General features: G+C 38.3%; 1 protein-coding gene across 11 annotated transcripts in view; it reads left to right on the top strand.

The window, feature by feature from the left end:
- Positions 1–17472, top strand: part of CELF2 (CUGBP Elav-like family member 2) — a 548688-nt gene extending 531216 nt beyond the window's left edge. For 7 of the 11 annotated variants that reach the window (XM_071424129.1, XM_071424123.1, XM_071424121.1 and 4 more), the window contains 3 exons: positions 416–613; positions 4010–4153; positions 8971–17472. In XM_071424129.1, the coding sequence (XP_071280230.1) occupies positions 416–613; positions 4010–4153; positions 8971–9098 (470 nt within the window). In that variant the 3' untranslated portion in view covers positions 9099–17472. The remainder of the gene's footprint in view (positions 1–415; positions 614–4009; positions 4154–8970) is intronic. The other 4 variants (XM_071424122.1, XM_071424124.1, XM_071424126.1 and 1 more) reach the window with 1 other exon arrangement.
- Positions 17473–17761: the final 289 nt, after the last annotated feature.

Here is a 17761-nt window from a genome sequence, read left to right as displayed (position 1 = left end):
ATCTGGTATTGTCATGGCTGTTGCTGAAGACCCTGGTCAGAGAGAGCGGGTTTCCTCACAGACTGCTTTTTCCACAGACAAGGACACAGGTCAAACAGGTCCCACACTGCCAGCCTCAGACACCCACAGCAGAAGCATGGGTGTCAAGGAGGACGAGCAGAGAGGCTCTCAGGAGCACAGAGCTGTAGTACTTGCCAGTAGCAGGCTGCATGCGAGTCCATTTGACTGTGCAACCCTTGTGCTGAAGTGACCCTGATGCCAAAGTCGTGTTTCTTTGTCCTCAGTCCCATTTTTGGTGACGTGCCGAGCTGCATGCACTGCTGTCGTCCTCAGTGTCGTATAATACCAACGACTTTCGGAAAGCACTAATGAACAAGTGCAATTTCTTTTCTCTATTGTTGGGTTTTTTGTAAAGTTGCTCAAATGCTCTCAGGTATGGCGGCCCTGAACGGAGGACTCGGCGCCACAGGCCTGACGAACGGCACGGCCGGCACCATGGACGCGCTCACCCAGGCCTACTCAGGAATCCAGCAGTACGCGGCCGCCGCGCTGCCCACCCTCTACAGCCAGAGCCTGCTGCAGCAGCAGAGCGCCGCGGGCAGCCAGAAGGAAGGTAAGTCCTCGGGAGTTTGCAGTTTGTTGCAGCCCCGAGACGCGTGAAAAGTCTCTGTTTCGGCCCGCGCGTCCGAAGAATGAGTCGGAGTTCTTCAGCTCTCGGTCTCAGGGTTGTTTATTGTATCTTATCTATAAAAATTTTTCTCCTGTCCAGCCGAGGTCCATCCAGCAGGACGGACAGAGGCACTCTGACTGCCCCCGGGGCAGTGTTATCTCTTTATACTATGAACTACATATAACATGTTTACAATTATTTTCCAATACCTATCACCTATATTAGACATTGAGTTTCTACTCTAGACCAATCCCAAAGTGCCAACATCACAGCAGAAGACGGAGGTAGAGAAGGAGAAGAAGAAAGGCTGGACACGCCCAAGTCCCTCCATCTTGTCCCCAAAACCCCTATTCTAAAAACCCCAAAATCTACATTTTCACCCTGTGATAATTTTATTATTACACTACTTAAACTGCTGTGGCTTTCAGGTCTTCATACAAAGCTGGTAATTTGCTCCACGGGTCATAATCAAACCCACAGGTGTTCTGGGCTGTGTGCCAGGGTCTCTGAGCCCCCTGGCAGGGGTCCTGGCAACTCTGGACACCCAGAGGGATGCACTGAGTTCCGACAATAAGTGTCCGCGCCAGCAGACCCAGCCCAAGCTGTGCCATGCGGCTGTTTCCTCCTGGAGGCTTTGTGGAAGGCCTCAGGCCATCTAATCTGTGATTTCTTCTTCCTCCAGTTTCTTTCTGCTTGCCACTGTCACCTTCTTTGATGTCTAATGTGTTTCACTTTTCAGCCGTCAAGTTATGCTTTGCCACCCATCCCTTCCTTATATAAAAGCATTTACCACCTACCATATAAAAACCGCTAACAAAAATCTTCCCTCTGTGGATGCAATTTTGCCTTCTGGTTTCCATTTTCTGTCCTAGTGGAGTTAATCTGATTGAGGTTTTGAGCTAATGACAAGATCCGTTTTCACTTTGAGTGGTTCTTTGCTTAATTGTGGGTCTTGTGAGGAAGCAGCTAAGTGAATGATTGCGCCCCTCTCCCCACACCAACAGCAAATAAACCTCAGGAAGTTATTGCTAAGAATAAATGAATACTAATTAAAAGGTGTTTAGGAAAATGAGGCTACCCTTTTCCCCTCTTCCGTTCCCCTTCATGCTTCCCAGGCATTTTCAGGGGGGTTGTTTCTGTTTTCATTGCTTTCTCCTGTCCTAATTTCCAGCTAATTCTACAAAGACAGGAAAATACTGCATGCTTTCTAAGACTGTATCTATGTTGTCACTACTGCTCTTGCCAAGAATAAGCTTTGGAAATAAACCTAGTATAATATCCTCAAGAGAAATCTTTTTTATCCTCTTTTGAAATAGTATTTTGTACTGTTATGGGATGTGTTTCCTAGGAAGACAAATTTGGCATTCCCCCAGCTGGTTATTGTATAGGGTCACTGGAGTTCAAATGTATATTTTCTCTCAAGTTTTTTCTCTCATTTGCTGCTAAAAGCTTGAATTATTTAACATGAAAGGGGATTTTTTTTAATGTTTTTTTCCACATTTTTTGTTTTCTGCATTTATCTTTCACCTCAGGCACTTTGGTCAGTGACAATAGACTATTTGACACCAGAAAAAAATTGTTTATTTGGTGTCATTGCAAGATACATAGTGAAGGACATCTTGATTTTTTTTTCTAGCTATTTTAATTTTTCTCTGTTTAGAAACATTCAAATCAGCTTAGGTTTATTTTTTATTTTTATGAATTGCCAGCATCCTTTTTAAAACACAATGTTTTTGTTATATATCTTGTATCTGTTAGTAGGTGGTTAAGTTCAAGTGAGTGAATTCCAATACTGAATACTGACAATGTTTTGTCTCTTACCATGATTTCTGATGGAAGAGTCTGGAGTGGTTGAGGATAAACAAGTACCAGAGAAAAATCCTATATAGATATTAAATGCTGAAGCACAGTGAATTGCCTTGTGCATATGCTCCTAAATATTATTTAGCAATTTTTTTTCCCTACTATTTTAAAGAACATTATTTGCTGGGAATGATGGTTTACTTATGACAAGAAGAAAAAAGTTCCAAGTGACAAGTTTATTTCATCTTTTTTTTTCCCTGCCTCCCCAGATTTTTTTTTTTTTTTTTTAATCTAATTCATTTATCTCCTCCTTTTGGGCAAACTTTGCTACCTTTTCCTTCAGGCTGAGAGAGAGCAGCCAGCCTGATTCTGTGTGGGAGGGGTGAGGCTCCGTGGCTCTGTTGCAGAAGGAACTCTGTAAATCTCATGAGCCCTTTCCTCTTCCTCTCCAGAAAAACAAGGACATCACATGTGAGGCACATTTAGGTTCCATTAAGCAAGGGAATATGTAATCAGGCTATTCTAGGTATGGTTTTAGCAGAAATGTTTGTTCCCTTTGTGTACCACCTACACTGCTGGTGCCTGCATGGAGGCCACATCTGGCTCCATCATGTATCACACTCTTCCTGGCATCCATTGCTCATTTCCAGTGTGCTGCCATTGAGCTAGGGGGAAAAAAATAACCTATCAGCACTAGGATGGATGTTTTAACCTACACCTTAAATAATACATATCTCAAATCTTGTCTGTAAGGAAAATATTCAAAGCACTTTTGAGTTTACACCTTTGTTTGCAAACTGAACTAAGTCTAAAGCCACTTATTTGCAACCCAACTACTTAATTTTGAACTTCTTTAAAATACTTGCTTTACAAAGCTTCTTCCAGGAGACAGATCTTTGTATGGGGGATTTATATTAAAAAAAAAGCTCATTTTGAAATGAGTCAGTGCAAATTTAATTCTGAATGTCTTTTTGTCACTGACTTCACTGACTTTTAAGTCACAAGGTGTGCTTCTTCTTACTATTTTTATTCCTATCTGCAGCATTTTCTTGCCCTTTGAGTTTAAATCTGTGGTACTCAAATCTGAGCTCACCTGCTTCCATTTCCTTAAGTTCCTGCAACTGGAATTAAACTGACAAACCCATGCAGGTGTTGGAAGCAGCAGAGGAATCCTTGTGCAGTTCTTGGGGCATTTTGAGAGCCAATACATTCTGTACCTGTTTTCCTAACCTTAATTACACTGAAAGACATTCATGTAAATTGAAGAAAGAGGATGAATTTAACTACTTCTGTAGTAGAGTTATGAAATAAACACTTTTCAAAGTAAACACTTTTCAAGATGGGATGCTCTCAAGAGCTGCATTTCAGCTCTGCTCTTTTGATGATCCACTTACTTTTGTTCCTTCAGAGTTAGAAAGTGAAATGCTTTCTGACCACCAGCTTCAGTAAGTATTATGGAAAAACAGATTAAATGTAGCACTTGTAATAGCTGCTTTCATACTTCTTTTTTTTTTTATTTATTTTATTTTCCTAAAGGTCCAGAAGGGGCAAACCTCTTTATTTACCACCTCCCCCAGGAGTTTGGAGACCAGGACATTCTGCAGATGTTCATGCCTTTTGGAAATGTTATCTCTGCTAAAGTCTTCATTGACAAACAGACCAATTTGAGCAAGTGCTTTGGTATGTCAAATTTAATAAATCGAACAGTAAAAGCCGCATGCACGATCCTGAAAAGGGGCCAGGAAAGCAAATTAACAGCAGTGTGAGAAATGTCATACTGGAAAATCATTCCAAAAATAATAGACTGTTAATCCTCAAATGAGCAGGAAGATGCAAAGACAAACTACTTCTAACTAAAAATTGGATATGGAAAAAAAAAACAATAATAATCTTCCAGTCTGACATCTCGCATGAATGTGTCAAGTACATGAAACTAATTACACCCTATGTGGGGGAATGTCATTTAGTATACTATTAAATTGCCTTATTATGGATACCTAATTATTCTCTATTGTATAGCTGAGCCACTTAAAAAAGCTCTATGTTTAACCCATTGCTTCTACATTACAGGAATTTCTTTCTTCTGAATTAAGTACAAGATTTTGCAATTAGTGGCTGAATGGTGTGTACATTTAGTTCAGAATATGCTGCAGACAGTTGATGTTTAGCTGTGCAGCTCTAGCTGTTGTGGGTGGGTTCCAGTGTGTTATGGAAGGTGGCATCTCCCTCACCTTAGGGCAGGGATGAAGAGAGCCTCACAAGATCAGTGTCAAGTTTCCCAGAGAATACTTTGAGCTGTCAGAAAATTAGATCACAGCAGAGAAGGAGATGATATGTTGGTATAAAAATAGTTTTAGGGTTGATTAGGAGGGCTGATGTCTTTGGAATAGCAGAGATGCATCAGTTCAGTGCTTTGATGGAGTGGAGCAGAGAATGTCAGTGTGTGGTAAACTTCTGGAGCATTGGTCTAATAATTATGGTCTTATACAAGACACAGTGAGGATTTAGGAGGTGGAAGGAATCTCTCAAAACATGAGTTTTGTAGGGGTTGATATAAAATACTGGAATTTTCTTTAAAGTGGCAATTCTTTCCCAGAGTCAAGGAATGCACCTGTATATATGACAAAAGAGGAGTGGACAGTACACTTGGAAAGTTGATTCAGTTCACAGAAAGAGTGTGACATTCTTTCTGCATTTTCCCACAGTCTTTCAGTTCATTTTTGAAGCATTCACCTGTTTAGGCTTTACAAAAAATTATTCATATCTACACCAGTATAGTCCAGCCTGTGTCTGCAATGGGTTAAAGCAGTCCCTGAGGCTCTTGCAAATTAGAAAAGTGGAATTGAAATGGACTCCCCATTGATCTGGAGCCAGTTCTGTTGGGGGTTACAAAATTGTTGTTGAGGTCTCCAGGAATCTTGATGAAAAGACAAATCAAGCTATGTTAATCAAAATGCAGCAATTGTGGTGACTGCTGAAAGAATGTAAATCAGTTTGGGCAGGTGGCTCAAATGATCAGATCGTTTCCCACACTTGCTTTTTGTGCATTTTCTTTTACTCTTTGATTACCTTCTTACACATTTGCCTGGGTTGGTGGGACACAATTGCCTAACTTAGTGATGCACCAAAGTTATCTGCTTTAAGGGAAAATGGAGATGTCAACCCCCAATGGATGGAGGAATCCTCTGTCTTTTTGGTTTTAGGCAGCTTTCTCTGATATTTCCATTTCTCATTCTTCCTTCCCAGATACTCTGCCACCAGGGAGGGAGCTCTGCTTTAAAAACAAAAAGTGGAAGTGGCAGATGAAGCTGAGTTTTCTGATTAGTGGGTGACCATGTGGTGATGCTGCAAATCACAGGCAATGCCAGAATTAGTCCTGCTAGCTTAATATACTGGCATAGTCTGCATGCACCTCCTCAGCTTTATTAGCAAGAATGGTCTAATTTTTATTTTGGTCCTACATTTGTGTTTCAAAAAGCTTTTTTTTTTTTTTTTTTTCTGTCCTCCCACCCAAAAACTATGACAATAATGCTGCTGAAGAACCCATTTCTCTGCTGAATCATTTATGGTCGTTGCACTTGGTACAGTTTGGGTTTGGGTTTTTTATTTGTTGGTTTGGGTTGGTCTTTATGCCCCTAGTAATAGTAATTGTAATAATTTGCACATGCTTAGGCAGGAGACTGGAAACTCCAGAGAAAGAAGCTCTGGAGTTTCCAGTCTCCTGCCCAAAGGAGGAGGAAGTCAAATTACAGATGAGAACAGGTTAAACATCCAAAAGGTGTAAAGATTGTCTGTCTGGCAGAAATGGGAAGGTTTATTCTGAGTGATAGACAATGATGAATCTTTATGTAAAACTGCTTCACAAAATGAAAATTTTCTTTTCTGTGCAGAAAAAGGACGTAGGCATATTTTCTTTTCTTGTCCAACCCAAAATGAATGCTCAAAGGAATAAATGGTGATGAGAATGACAGAACAGTGTGTTTACACCTGGAAGTGCTCTTCCATGAATTCTCACATGCTCCACAGGCTTTAATTGATTCAGCAGACAAAGGGTTTCTCTATTCCAGCTTATCTCTTGCCTTTCATAAACTTTACAATAAGAAAAATGAGATAGGTAAGTAAGGCAGAGGAGGGGGAACTCAGTTACATCAATGCAGAAATGCAGTCAGCCTTATAGCAAAATTGTTACTTGAATGATGAAAATTATTTATCCTGATTATAGAGCTACCCAAAGATCTAAAACAAAAATCAGAATTGTCATGACAGGGTCTTTGAGAATTAAGAAACATCATTCTGACTTCATGTAACCTGTGGTTTAAAATTCAGACAAAAAATGATGAATGGGTGCAATCAGAAAAATACAAATAAAGGGAAGGAATTCTAGATTCCTCAGTAAGATTTATAAATGAAGGTTCTCAATAAGGAAGAAGATGAGAGCGTAACAAGCTTATGCAGGTATTGCATTCTGTATAGAGAGACAAATTGTGAATCCAAATAAGAACTGAATGATAGGGGCCGATGCCAGCAGTGAGCTTCTTTCTCTTCATTCACCATCCACAGATGCCAAGTGACTAGTTTAGATCACTTGCTCACTTTCCAGGTGGATAAAACTAGGTATGGAGGAAAGGAACTATAGTGATGATAAGTTCATAGCAGTAATATGCACTTAAGAGAATAAAGTGAAGGTCAGGAAAGCTGTAGAGGGAAATGCTGAATTGGAAGGTAGGGAGGAGTAGCTACACCTCAGCTGTGGAGCATCTGCCTGGACAGTGCTACAGCTGCCCCCCAACTCATGCTAGTTCCCTTTGCTGTCCCTGAGGCAATCCTAGAGCTCATGGAGGGAGACACAGGATGTAGAGCTAAGATAATGATTGGAGTCATGTGAACAGACATGATCTCCTAGAACCAAATAGGGGAAAGGAAGAAAGGAAGAGAGTGATGAAGCTCCTCATGATTTGGCAAAAAATTTAGGAGGGAATGATCTCAGGGAGAAAGTGAGGAAGTGGCAAGAGTTACTAAAACCAAGGAAGGCATGGAGGAACATTTATTATCCCTTAAGAAGGTAACAAATAATCAACCACAGGACAATATGGATAGAGCATATTGGCTTTGGCCGGGAGAAGGTTGGCAGAGGTTTAAATGAGAGGTGGTTTAGAGTGGAAGGAACAGAAGTTAGCCTGAGTTGTCAGACAAGAGTCTTAACTTAAATAGTTTGGTGAAGCTGATTTAAGGTGAAGCCACAGGGATGATCTATGAAGGGGAACAGCTGGACAAGGATACCTTGATAAGGAGGGAAGATTTTATGCAGCGGGGAAAGCATAATAACACCCTGACTCTGCAACTGGAAGAGGGCAGCAGTGCAAGAGCCATAAAAGGATAGGTTAAAGTATTGGTAAAAAGAGGTTATGAATCCAAGAAGAGACACTAAGCACAAATGAATGAAGCTGGTTGAGGAAAGAGAGGCCCTGAGAAGCCTGTGTGTTAGGACTGAAGACAAAGTGTGGCATCCATGCTTTAGAGGAATGAAGGGATATATGTTAAGGCAAATTCAAGTGGAAAGAAGAGGGAGCATTTCACAGCAGATGCACAGCAGCAGGCTGAGTGCAGTAATAATTAGCCCAAGCTGAGGCAGAGCAGCAGTTAGGTGAGCTTTGCAATTACAAGTGGGAGGCCCAGATATGAAAATGAACTTTGTGCTTCCAGAATCAGGGAGATTTGAATATATTACGAACAGAACATTTTCAGTCTCCCAGGGAAAAGAAATCTGAGCCAGGCCAGCCATTCTGAATTACCCAAGCAAGCATTATCCTCCTAGTTAGTGCTCACATGCGAGGAGCAGATCTTGGAGTTCTCATCAAACCCTACCATTGTCTTTATGATGCTGCTTAATTCTGATGTTTGTCTACCCCTTTGGGGACCAAGAGACTGAATTAACTAACATTAAGGTACCCTGAGATCTTGAACTGGAAGGAGCTGTAAAATTACAAAATATTAATATTGCAACTGTCCTAGGCCGAGCCCAAGGAGCTGAATGTTCCATAGCACACATGAACTCACACCCAGGTGTGCCAGTGGGTTTAGGCAGTTTGGGGGTTTGATTCTGTAACCAGGCTTGCTGTTTCAGCTTCCCTTTTGCAGACTGGCCTAAATAGCACTTCCTAATAGACTGGGAGGTATGTAGATACTGCACTGAAAAGTGTTACAGTAATAAATATCTTCAGTCTCTAAGGTAGGTATATAAATAACAAAATGGAAACTGCATTGCACCAAAATTGGCCAACTGCATCCCAGCTAGTAAAGAAACATTATGTAGGTAAAGAGGAAGGCAAAAGGAAACAGGAGAGGAAATGGGATATGAAATGTGATCAAAGAACTAATTGAAAGCCAGGTGAATGTGTCAAATAAATAGCAATCATAAAATTCTTACAAAGTGCCTTCTGACATTTGTTGTAACCCAGAGCTGACTCTCTCTCCCGCCTGTGCTCTGTGTCTTGCAGGTTTTGTTAGCTATGACAATCCGGTCTCTGCACAAGCTGCTATCCAGGCTATGAACGGCTTTCAGATTGGCATGAAACGCTTGAAGGTTCAGCTGAAACGCTCCAAAAATGACAGCAAACCTTACTGATCTTAACCCCAGATGCTTACTGCTCTTATTTTAGCTTTCTTAGGGTAAGTCCCATGAGCAAACCTGTCCTCTGCAGGGGGGTTAAGAAAGAACATAGAGCCAACCTTCACCAAGGGACAGTTATTTTTACAGTTACCACTTCCATCTCCCCACTTGTCCTTACTGCACTTGGCTCCCATTTCCTTGCCAAGTAATTACTGAGTTGTGTTACTGTATTTTGTTTTGCAGCATAATTTATCTCCTTTTCGAAACAAAAATAAACGTCTTGAAATTCCAAACAGCACACACACACAGACACAAAAAAAAATGTGCAATTTAACTCTGTGAACCCTGGTGCCATTAGCACACAATAAAAGTTGTTTTCTATGGATGGATCGTATTTTACCAGGGGGGCACCAGCAGTTTATAGGTTAAACAAAATGGCCTCATGCCAGTTGAAGCACTTATTTTGCAACAAAAATTGAAATAAGTCTTTCCACTACATCAACTTGTTTTTTGAGAAGATCTGATTTTTTTTTCGGTTCAAATCAACGTATTGTTATATATTAGTCTGATTTTACACTGGTCGTCTTTATATTTCATTTTTTTTAAGTTCTTGTTTTTTTGGAAAGGATTAATGTAAAAAAGATTTAGAGATCTGTTTCTAAAGCTACAGGGTTTAAAATAAAAAAAAATAAAATAAAATGAGTGACAATACTTGATGTTTCTTGAGAGATAAATTTAATAATAATAAAAAAAAGAAAGCCACAGGCCTGTAAATTTTATTTGTAAAAAGCATTTCTATTTTTATACAAAATTTTTACTGCCTCAGAAATAATGGAATTTATTTATTGCCTATTGTTAACTTATTGGATACCTAAAGAGCAGCTCTCTATGCTAGCTAGATCCTTTGAAGTAGTCTCTAGAGTAATTGTGCCAAGAATGGGCGCTTTTTCACTGTTGAACCCTCCACCCTTTGCAGTTCATGCTTTTATCCTCTTGTTTGTATTTGTCTGGTTATTTTGTTCGTAGTTTCCATTACCTAGTTTAAAGTTCAGCTGTCTGACCCTTTCCCTCCCCCTGCCCCCCCTGTACCTTTCTGTTACATTTGTAGAAACTGGTTCTTTCCTCTCTTTTTCTCCCCAAAGAGGAATCCATTCTCTCTGACTCCTTTCAGATGGATCCTTTTGGGGTTCCATTGTGTTCTTGTTGACAAGTATTGTAAGTTAATGCAAATTATGTGAACAGCTCGTAGGCTCTACTGATAAAAGATTTGCATTAGTTTTCTCCTGCACCCATAAAAGTGATTTTGTTTGTGCTGCATAGATTCTGTGTAACTTTTTTTCCTCTTCCTTGTTTTTTCCCTAGACATCTCCATGCCCGTTAGCCCATCGTTTGCCTAGCATGTCCCTGTGGCGTCTCAAAAAAAAAAAAAGTTTCATCGTCCCGTCATTGTTTCTGATGTCTTTCTGACCTCACATCATATTTGGTTCTCCTACTGACCTAGTTTGACCTTTGAAATTTGCATGTGACCTCATCTAGCTATGAATTCTGGGAAGTCAATGTGAAAAAACATTGCTGCATTCATGCAAGACTGAAATTTATTACTAGATAAATTAATGATAGGATTTAAAAACAACCTGTGGCAAAATGTTTTTTCTTTCTTTCCTTTTTTGTTTTCAGTTTTGGTTTCTGGTTTTCTTCTTTCCTTGGAGTTTTTGTTTCGTTTTGTTTGGGTTTTTTTGTTTGGGTATTTTTCTTGGTTGATTTTTGGTTTTGGGTTTTTTTTTTTTCATTTCGTAAAAAAAAAAATAAAAAAAAAACAGACTTGAAAGTATTATACAGGGATTGGCATTCTGCCTGGTCACTGGTGACAATAGCAATATGTGTCCAGAGGCACAGAATGTTGGTTTCTAACAGACTACTTCCAAAACAGTTTGAGAAATAAAACTGTCTGATTTTAAGTCTCTAGAGGTCTGTAATAGTTTTTACATTTTTCAGGCAGTGTAAAGTTTTTTGATAAGGCCATTTTAGGTGGCTCACTTTCTCATTAAAGTATATATATAGAACCACTTTTTGTAGATTAGTATAAGAAAATATTTACCCTGTTTTAGGGCAAATGCTACCTACTTGTGTCACCTTTTGCTGAACTGACTCACAGTTAGACAATCCATGGTTTAATGCACATGAAATTACCTATATTTTATACTGTTTCAATGTACAGAAGAAAGGTTACTGTAAAATGTGTTACGTTGGTGCTTCTGTGAATTAAGTTGTGGTTTCATCATGAGTCTTATGGTCTTAAGTGTTCTATGTTTATAAAAAGACAAGTTTAAAATTGGTTTACTTGAACAACAAGAACAAAAAGAAGATTCAAAAAAAAAACACAAAAAAAAAGTTGTTTGCTTAAAAAAAAAAAAAATAATTTCATGTGAAAATGAAAAAATATTCCAGAATAAGTTTGTGTTGGCTTGTGACGCATTGATGTCATTTTTTTATTGTGAACAATTTAGGTGTGTTTGTGTTCAGCAAAATGTGATCAGTTTTTCTTTTAAAGAAAAAAAAATCAGTGAAACTATAGTGCCAAATTCCAAAGGTACTTTCTTCCTAGAGCTTCAGTGTGTTTCTTGTGTGAAGTAATTTGATAACATGGGTATTTTATTATGTGTTTTGTATAAATCCCTAATATTTAAAGAAAAAAAGAGGTTAAAAAGTTTGTTAACTTGCTATCCTGTGGTCTTGTTGCCTGAAATTGTTATTGTTTGTTATTTCTCTTTGATGTTTTTTGTAAAACATTGTATAAGTGCCCATGTTTCACTTTTTTAACCACTCTGCACACATCAATGCTGTGAAAGCAAACCTCACTATGTATTTTCTTCATATTGTATGGAAACCTCTAAGGTGAGAAAGTTTTGAACTTTTAACCCTTTCCACCCAGAGCTGTCTTGAGTGTTAATACCTTTTATACATTCACCATTTTGCTGTTTATTTTTATATATATATCTATATCTATAAATATATATATACTTAGTTTTTTGTGGTTTATTTAATACATGGTTGAAATCAGAACAATGCACAGGGCAGATCTGAAGGACAAAAATATTTTACTGCTGTCTAAATTTCTTCTGTATCTATAACTAAAATTATTTAAAACCGTAATTAACTTGTGGTTTTCCTTTTTAGATTTTGGGGATTTTGTCTTTTCTTAAAGAGCTTTTAATATGCTGCTGGAATATGCTATTCAGTATTAATAAAATAAAAGAAAAAGAAAACAATTCTTTAATTATCTATTGTGTGAGCCACTCCCAACCAGGAGCGGTCAATCCACCATTTGAAAACCTTGAGGAGAAAAAAAAAAAAGAATAATAATATTTTTGTAATTTAAATAAATGAACTTTTGCTTAAATCAGATGCACTAGATCTTCCTGGGTGAAAATTCAGTGTGCACTGCAGTTAAACTACTTTTTATGGATAAAGTTTACATACACTGTAATGTTTGGTGTTATTTGCCATTATTTGTCACGGCAATATCCTGGCTTACTCCTGCAGACACTCGTTCAGAGAGGAGTAACTTTACTCGTGCCCGTGGTCCATGGGAATATCTGTGTGACTGATGGGGGTGTTTGCTGGAGGAAGCTCTTTGTAAGGAGCCAGAAAAGAGATGCTGGTAGCCCTTTTCACTGCCTTGTAAGTCTGATTGGGTTGCGTTCCTACCGCACAAACAGTGACCAACAACCAAATTCGGTTCTTTGCCACCGGTTCAGCAAATTCATTGCCAATCCAATGTGTGTGAGCAGCAGTACCTGCTACAGGTCATAAAGTGCCATAACTTCTTCCACCTCCTAGTTCTATCTGGTTATATCTGAAGCCACTTAAAATTAAAAACAAAGCCCTATATGAGCAACATCAGCTGGTGCACTCTTGTCTCTCATCCCCAACTTAAATGCTTCTTTATGTAGAGCCCTGGGATGGAAAGGACTAGCCTCTAGTGATGCAAAAAAAGTTTCCTTCTTATAGCACATGCACTTATAAATAAATGATCTATACTTTTCTCACGTTTTTACTACTGCTGGGGCCTTCCTACACCCTTTGAGGGCTATTTTGTACTACTTGCAGCAATTGTGCGTATTCGAAGTATCATCTCACGTACGTTATATTATATATATGTACATATATATATATATAATATGAGATCATCATTTGGATTGTTTAGAGACTGTTTCACTAATTTTTCTCATTGTACCCACCGTCTAAATTTCCAAAGCTTTTGTAGATGCCCTGGTGTGTCCTGTGGGTTTTCCAGTCCAGTTAGAGCGGTGATGCCTCTGGTCCTTGGGCAGTGTAACTCGGCACCAGGCTGCCCTGAATTACTCCACAGGACATTGGCTTAGCAGTGGGAGACAAGGAATGTTTCTGTACTTCCAGGCAACTGAGATGAGTCATTGCTTAGAAAAGTGTCCATCTCTAAAAAAAAAAAAAAAAAATTAAAAATTCAAAAATAGAAAATAAAATTCAAATACAAAACCAAAAACCCAAACGTACACCTCCTGGGAGGCAAATTATCTACCAGTTCTCTTTCAAAATAATGAAAGGGAAAAGCTGCAAGGGTGCAAGGGCCTAATAAGAGAGGAAGTAAAACAAGGGAAATTGCTTTACAAAATTCTAATCAAAAGACTAGACTAGTTGTTTTATCAAACAAATTAGCTAATTGCAATGAAATGGCAGTCCTCAAAGGAGTAACAAGTTCATCTTTCTTTCACCATAGGGGTTACAGTTCCTTGGCTTGTGCTACTCTGGAATCATTTTACTGTTTCTGTTTTTATTATCTTAAGTGCTAATTAACAAAAGGAAAAAATATCCTGTAGTTTCATTACCTTTTTGGATAATGTCATACAAAAAGAAAAAAAAAAAACAAACCTATGTATTTGTGTTTTTTTCGTGCTGTGGGAATTGTTGTTTGTAGATTAATAATACTATCATTTTGTTTAGAATTACAAACTAGTTTTTAAGTATTGTCTGAGAAAAGCCAAAGTTAATGCAATCTAGTGGAAACTGTAAGACCATTTGAGTATTGTTTCTGTTTTATTGATGCATTTGGATTTTGTTGTTTGATGGAATTTGAGCCAAAAAAAAAAAAAAAAAAAAAGAACAAAAAAAAGGCAAAAAAAAAAAGCAGGCTTTCCTATTTCTACAACTTGATTGTACTTATGCATTTTGTACCAGTGGAACTTTTTATACTGGAGATTAAAAAACAAATGGAAATTTTTGTGGCTTACTCTCGTGGGCCCCCTCGATCATGACTGATTTTCAAGTTTGATTTCTGGACGGTAGAAAGAGAGTTGGTTTTGTTTTGAGAATCCAAAACTTTGGCTTGATTTCTTTTTTTCCCTTTGCTTATATCTAGTGTTTAGAATTTTGTCTTAACAAAAGCGGTAAGTTTCACTTTTTATTCTGTATCGTGCAGTTACACAATAAGGTAATTAGAATTAGGAGTACTCGGTCACTTTGCGTGGATAAATGTATTAGTTAAAACGTTAGGGGTTTGCTTTTTTGCTGTTTAGATCAGAGTTTTTTCTGATTCTTCTGTCCTCATTGTGAACATAACCGTGTAGTTGAAACAGTCAGACTTATTTTTGTAACGTATGTTATTGTGTGATGCAGTTTTTTGCTTCTGTCTCCAATATTAAACCATTTTCCTAATACTTGTCTCTCTACTTTGTGTGTTGTATTGTTGGTGGTCATTCTGTGTTGGTAATACATCTGCACACCTCACTGTTTCACGTGCCTGTTTTTTTTTTTTTTTTCTCTATTTGTTGGTTGTGTACAAAAGATACAGTCGATTCCACCTAAGTGAATAGCTGATTGGGGGGCAAAAGAGGATTTGTACATTTTAGACATATTCTGGTTTCTTTGATTCTTTTTTTTTTTTCTCTCTTCCTCCCCCTAGTCATGCCTTATCACTTGGATAATCTCTTGGAGCAGGAAGCATTTTAAATGAGTTTCCTGCAAAGTCCTATTGAAGGTAGCTTTTATTAGCCTTCAAACTTCAAAACCTTCTGCACACAAACACACAGAAGACACCTGAAAAGATTTCTTTTTTTTTTTTGCTGTGGCATTTCAGTCAGTCTGGAAAATGTGGATTATGGATATCATTTCTTCCTAGTTGTTAAAAAAATAATAATAATACTCTGCCACTACGTTACAGAAGCATATGAAACATTCAAGAAAAGGAGGATATAGCCTTGGGATTTTTTCCAAACTGCACAGTAATCTGACGGCATATGGCGTTAGTCAAACTCTCCCTAGAAACTAATCATGTCTTAACTAGGGCTGGGAGAGCCTGCAAAATCTTACCAGGTGATCAAGCTTGTTGTGTGCGGTTGTACATATAATACTTTAAAAAATATAGTAAAATCCAAGTGAGCACAGGAAGACTTTCTTACTAAAGCCAATGGAAGAAAAAATAATTAAAAAAAAAAAAAGATAAATAAATTATGGAAAAAAGATCCCCCGTTGTTCCAATGGGTGATATTTTTGCTGTGGGCTTACAAAGCAGATCATTCTCAGCATTGGCTGATAGTATTACACAAATCTCAAAAGGGACTAAAGAAATACCATAGCACCTTTTTTCTCATTTTTTTTTACACTCAGCTCTTAGCTTTTTTATTCTTTCCTTTCCTATAATTTTTTCCTCCTCACAAGAATCTCTCTGCTCTCCCCCAACCGGTGTCTACCACGATGAAATAAAAGCTGCAAAAGAAAAATCTATGTTGTTCTGGTTTACAGAAAGTCTCTTCTCTCCTCTGATCGCAGATACAAACCTTACAATTTGGAGAGGGGGGGGGAAAAAACAAAACAAAACAAAACCAACCAAACCCAAGGAGGAGAGAGAAGCACTGGTGAGTGCTCTCTGGAATTCAAGCCATACGCCCCCATCCCTTTCCTTTGTCCCACTTTCTGTGATGCTCAGGAATTGAAGACCACTTAAAAGTGCTCTTATGAGACCCAAACGACACTTGTCCCTCTTGTCTCCTCTCCCCTGGTCTTTCTGGCGCTCTGGCTTTGGCTCACACACACACACAGCCCCATCAATACCGTCCAACAAGGTCCTGGCGCACTGGGTGTATCCGTGTGGTGTCAGCAGCAACGTTGGTTCCTGCCTTTGGAAGACTTTTGAAATTTTCTGGTGGCTTGTGAGTTGGCCTGGTTGTTACTGCTCGATCTATTTTTCTGAATTTTTTTTTTTTTCCTTTTTTTCACTTTTCTGTTTCCATGAGAAGCAAACAAGTGATGAATCTGGAGCCCCCAGTGAGCTCCAGTGCCATCCCACAGGGTCTGTTATCAGAGGTCAGGGGTCCAAGAGCTCCTGGTTTTACCTAAAACCACAGGAGCCTGTAGCAGACAGCCCAGGCAGGAAAGCAGAACCTGATGGTCAGAATATGTCCTGGGTCTTTGACACCTCTAGAGTTTATGATCTCGATTTGGAAAATTTTGACACCAGTGGATTCAGTTAAGTAAGTCTTGACTTGCATGATGGATAAATCAGAATTGCTCTCTGGGTTTTTTTAGCTTGCTGTGGATGTTTTCTTTATTTTCTTTTCTCTTTTTTTCCTCCAAACTTGGTCTTAGGAAAGAAACTAGAGCTTTGTGAAGGGTCTTTTCTTCCAAAAATACAACTGAAAAAAAAAAGACTTATACTGCAGTTAGGTTTCTTTTAAATACTCAGGGCTGAAAGATACAGGGTTTTCTTTCTTTCTTTTTTTTTTTTCATTTCAACAATGGGGGAAAAATGAGTTCCTTAAAGCAATGCAGCTGAACAGTTTGTCCTGCTTAAACACATGCTTTTAATTTCAATTATGTAAGGCACCTTGCAGTGTTAGCAAAATGTCTCTTTGTTAGCTATATGTGTATCGCCATGGGAAATTACCAAACTGTCACAAGACTCGCTGATTAAAGAATAGCCTGCCAGAGTGTGTGTGCCTTTGCCCAGTGTGACTCTTAGGTATTAGGCTAAGGAAAACAGTTTAACAAAATGTAGTGTGAATCATTCCTGATAAGTGAATAAAGCATTGTGACCAAGCAATCAGATTATTCACTTATCAGGAATCGACTGTACTGATAGTTTGCCTGATCGTTTTTGTTCCTCATCTCTGTTGTAGTTTCACTACTTTGCTGTGTTCTGTTTTTTCTCTCATGCTCTTAGTAAAATCACTGGGAATATCCCTTCGTGTGATCATGAAACGTGCTACTGAGTAACAAATAAAAAAAAATTAAATATAAAAATGATATCTTAACAAAATCTATGCACTTGCTATCAGGAACACAATACTGGATGTGTCTTATATATATTGAACTATAATAGTATTCGATTTCTTAAATAAAGCTTAAGAAAGGATTCTGTTGTCTGTAAAATTTTATGAGCATTAAATGGAACAAAAAAATGTTTCTAGGATTGGGCGCTTTTTGTTATATGAAATCTTCCTGGGTATAAGGTCTTTAACCATGCCCAGGCAAATGTTAACTAATTCACTTGATATTTCATTAATAATGGAGATTTTGAAAATTAGGCTTACTGAAATCTGTGGGGAGAAAAAGTCTTGCCATTCAGTGACTTGCAGCAAAAGATTCTAAGATGCAGAAATTTTGATCTCTTTCTGTATTTGAAACCAAAACATGTTTGGTTT

This window comes from Agelaius tricolor, unplaced genomic scaffold, assembly GCF_023055355.1.
Source record: "Agelaius tricolor isolate 1412-34295 unplaced genomic scaffold, bAgeTri1.0.p SCAF_3, whole genome shotgun sequence".
Lineage (NCBI taxonomy): Eukaryota > Metazoa > Chordata > Aves > Passeriformes > Icteridae > Agelaius > Agelaius tricolor.
This window is presented reverse-complemented; position numbering and strand designations above follow the sequence as displayed.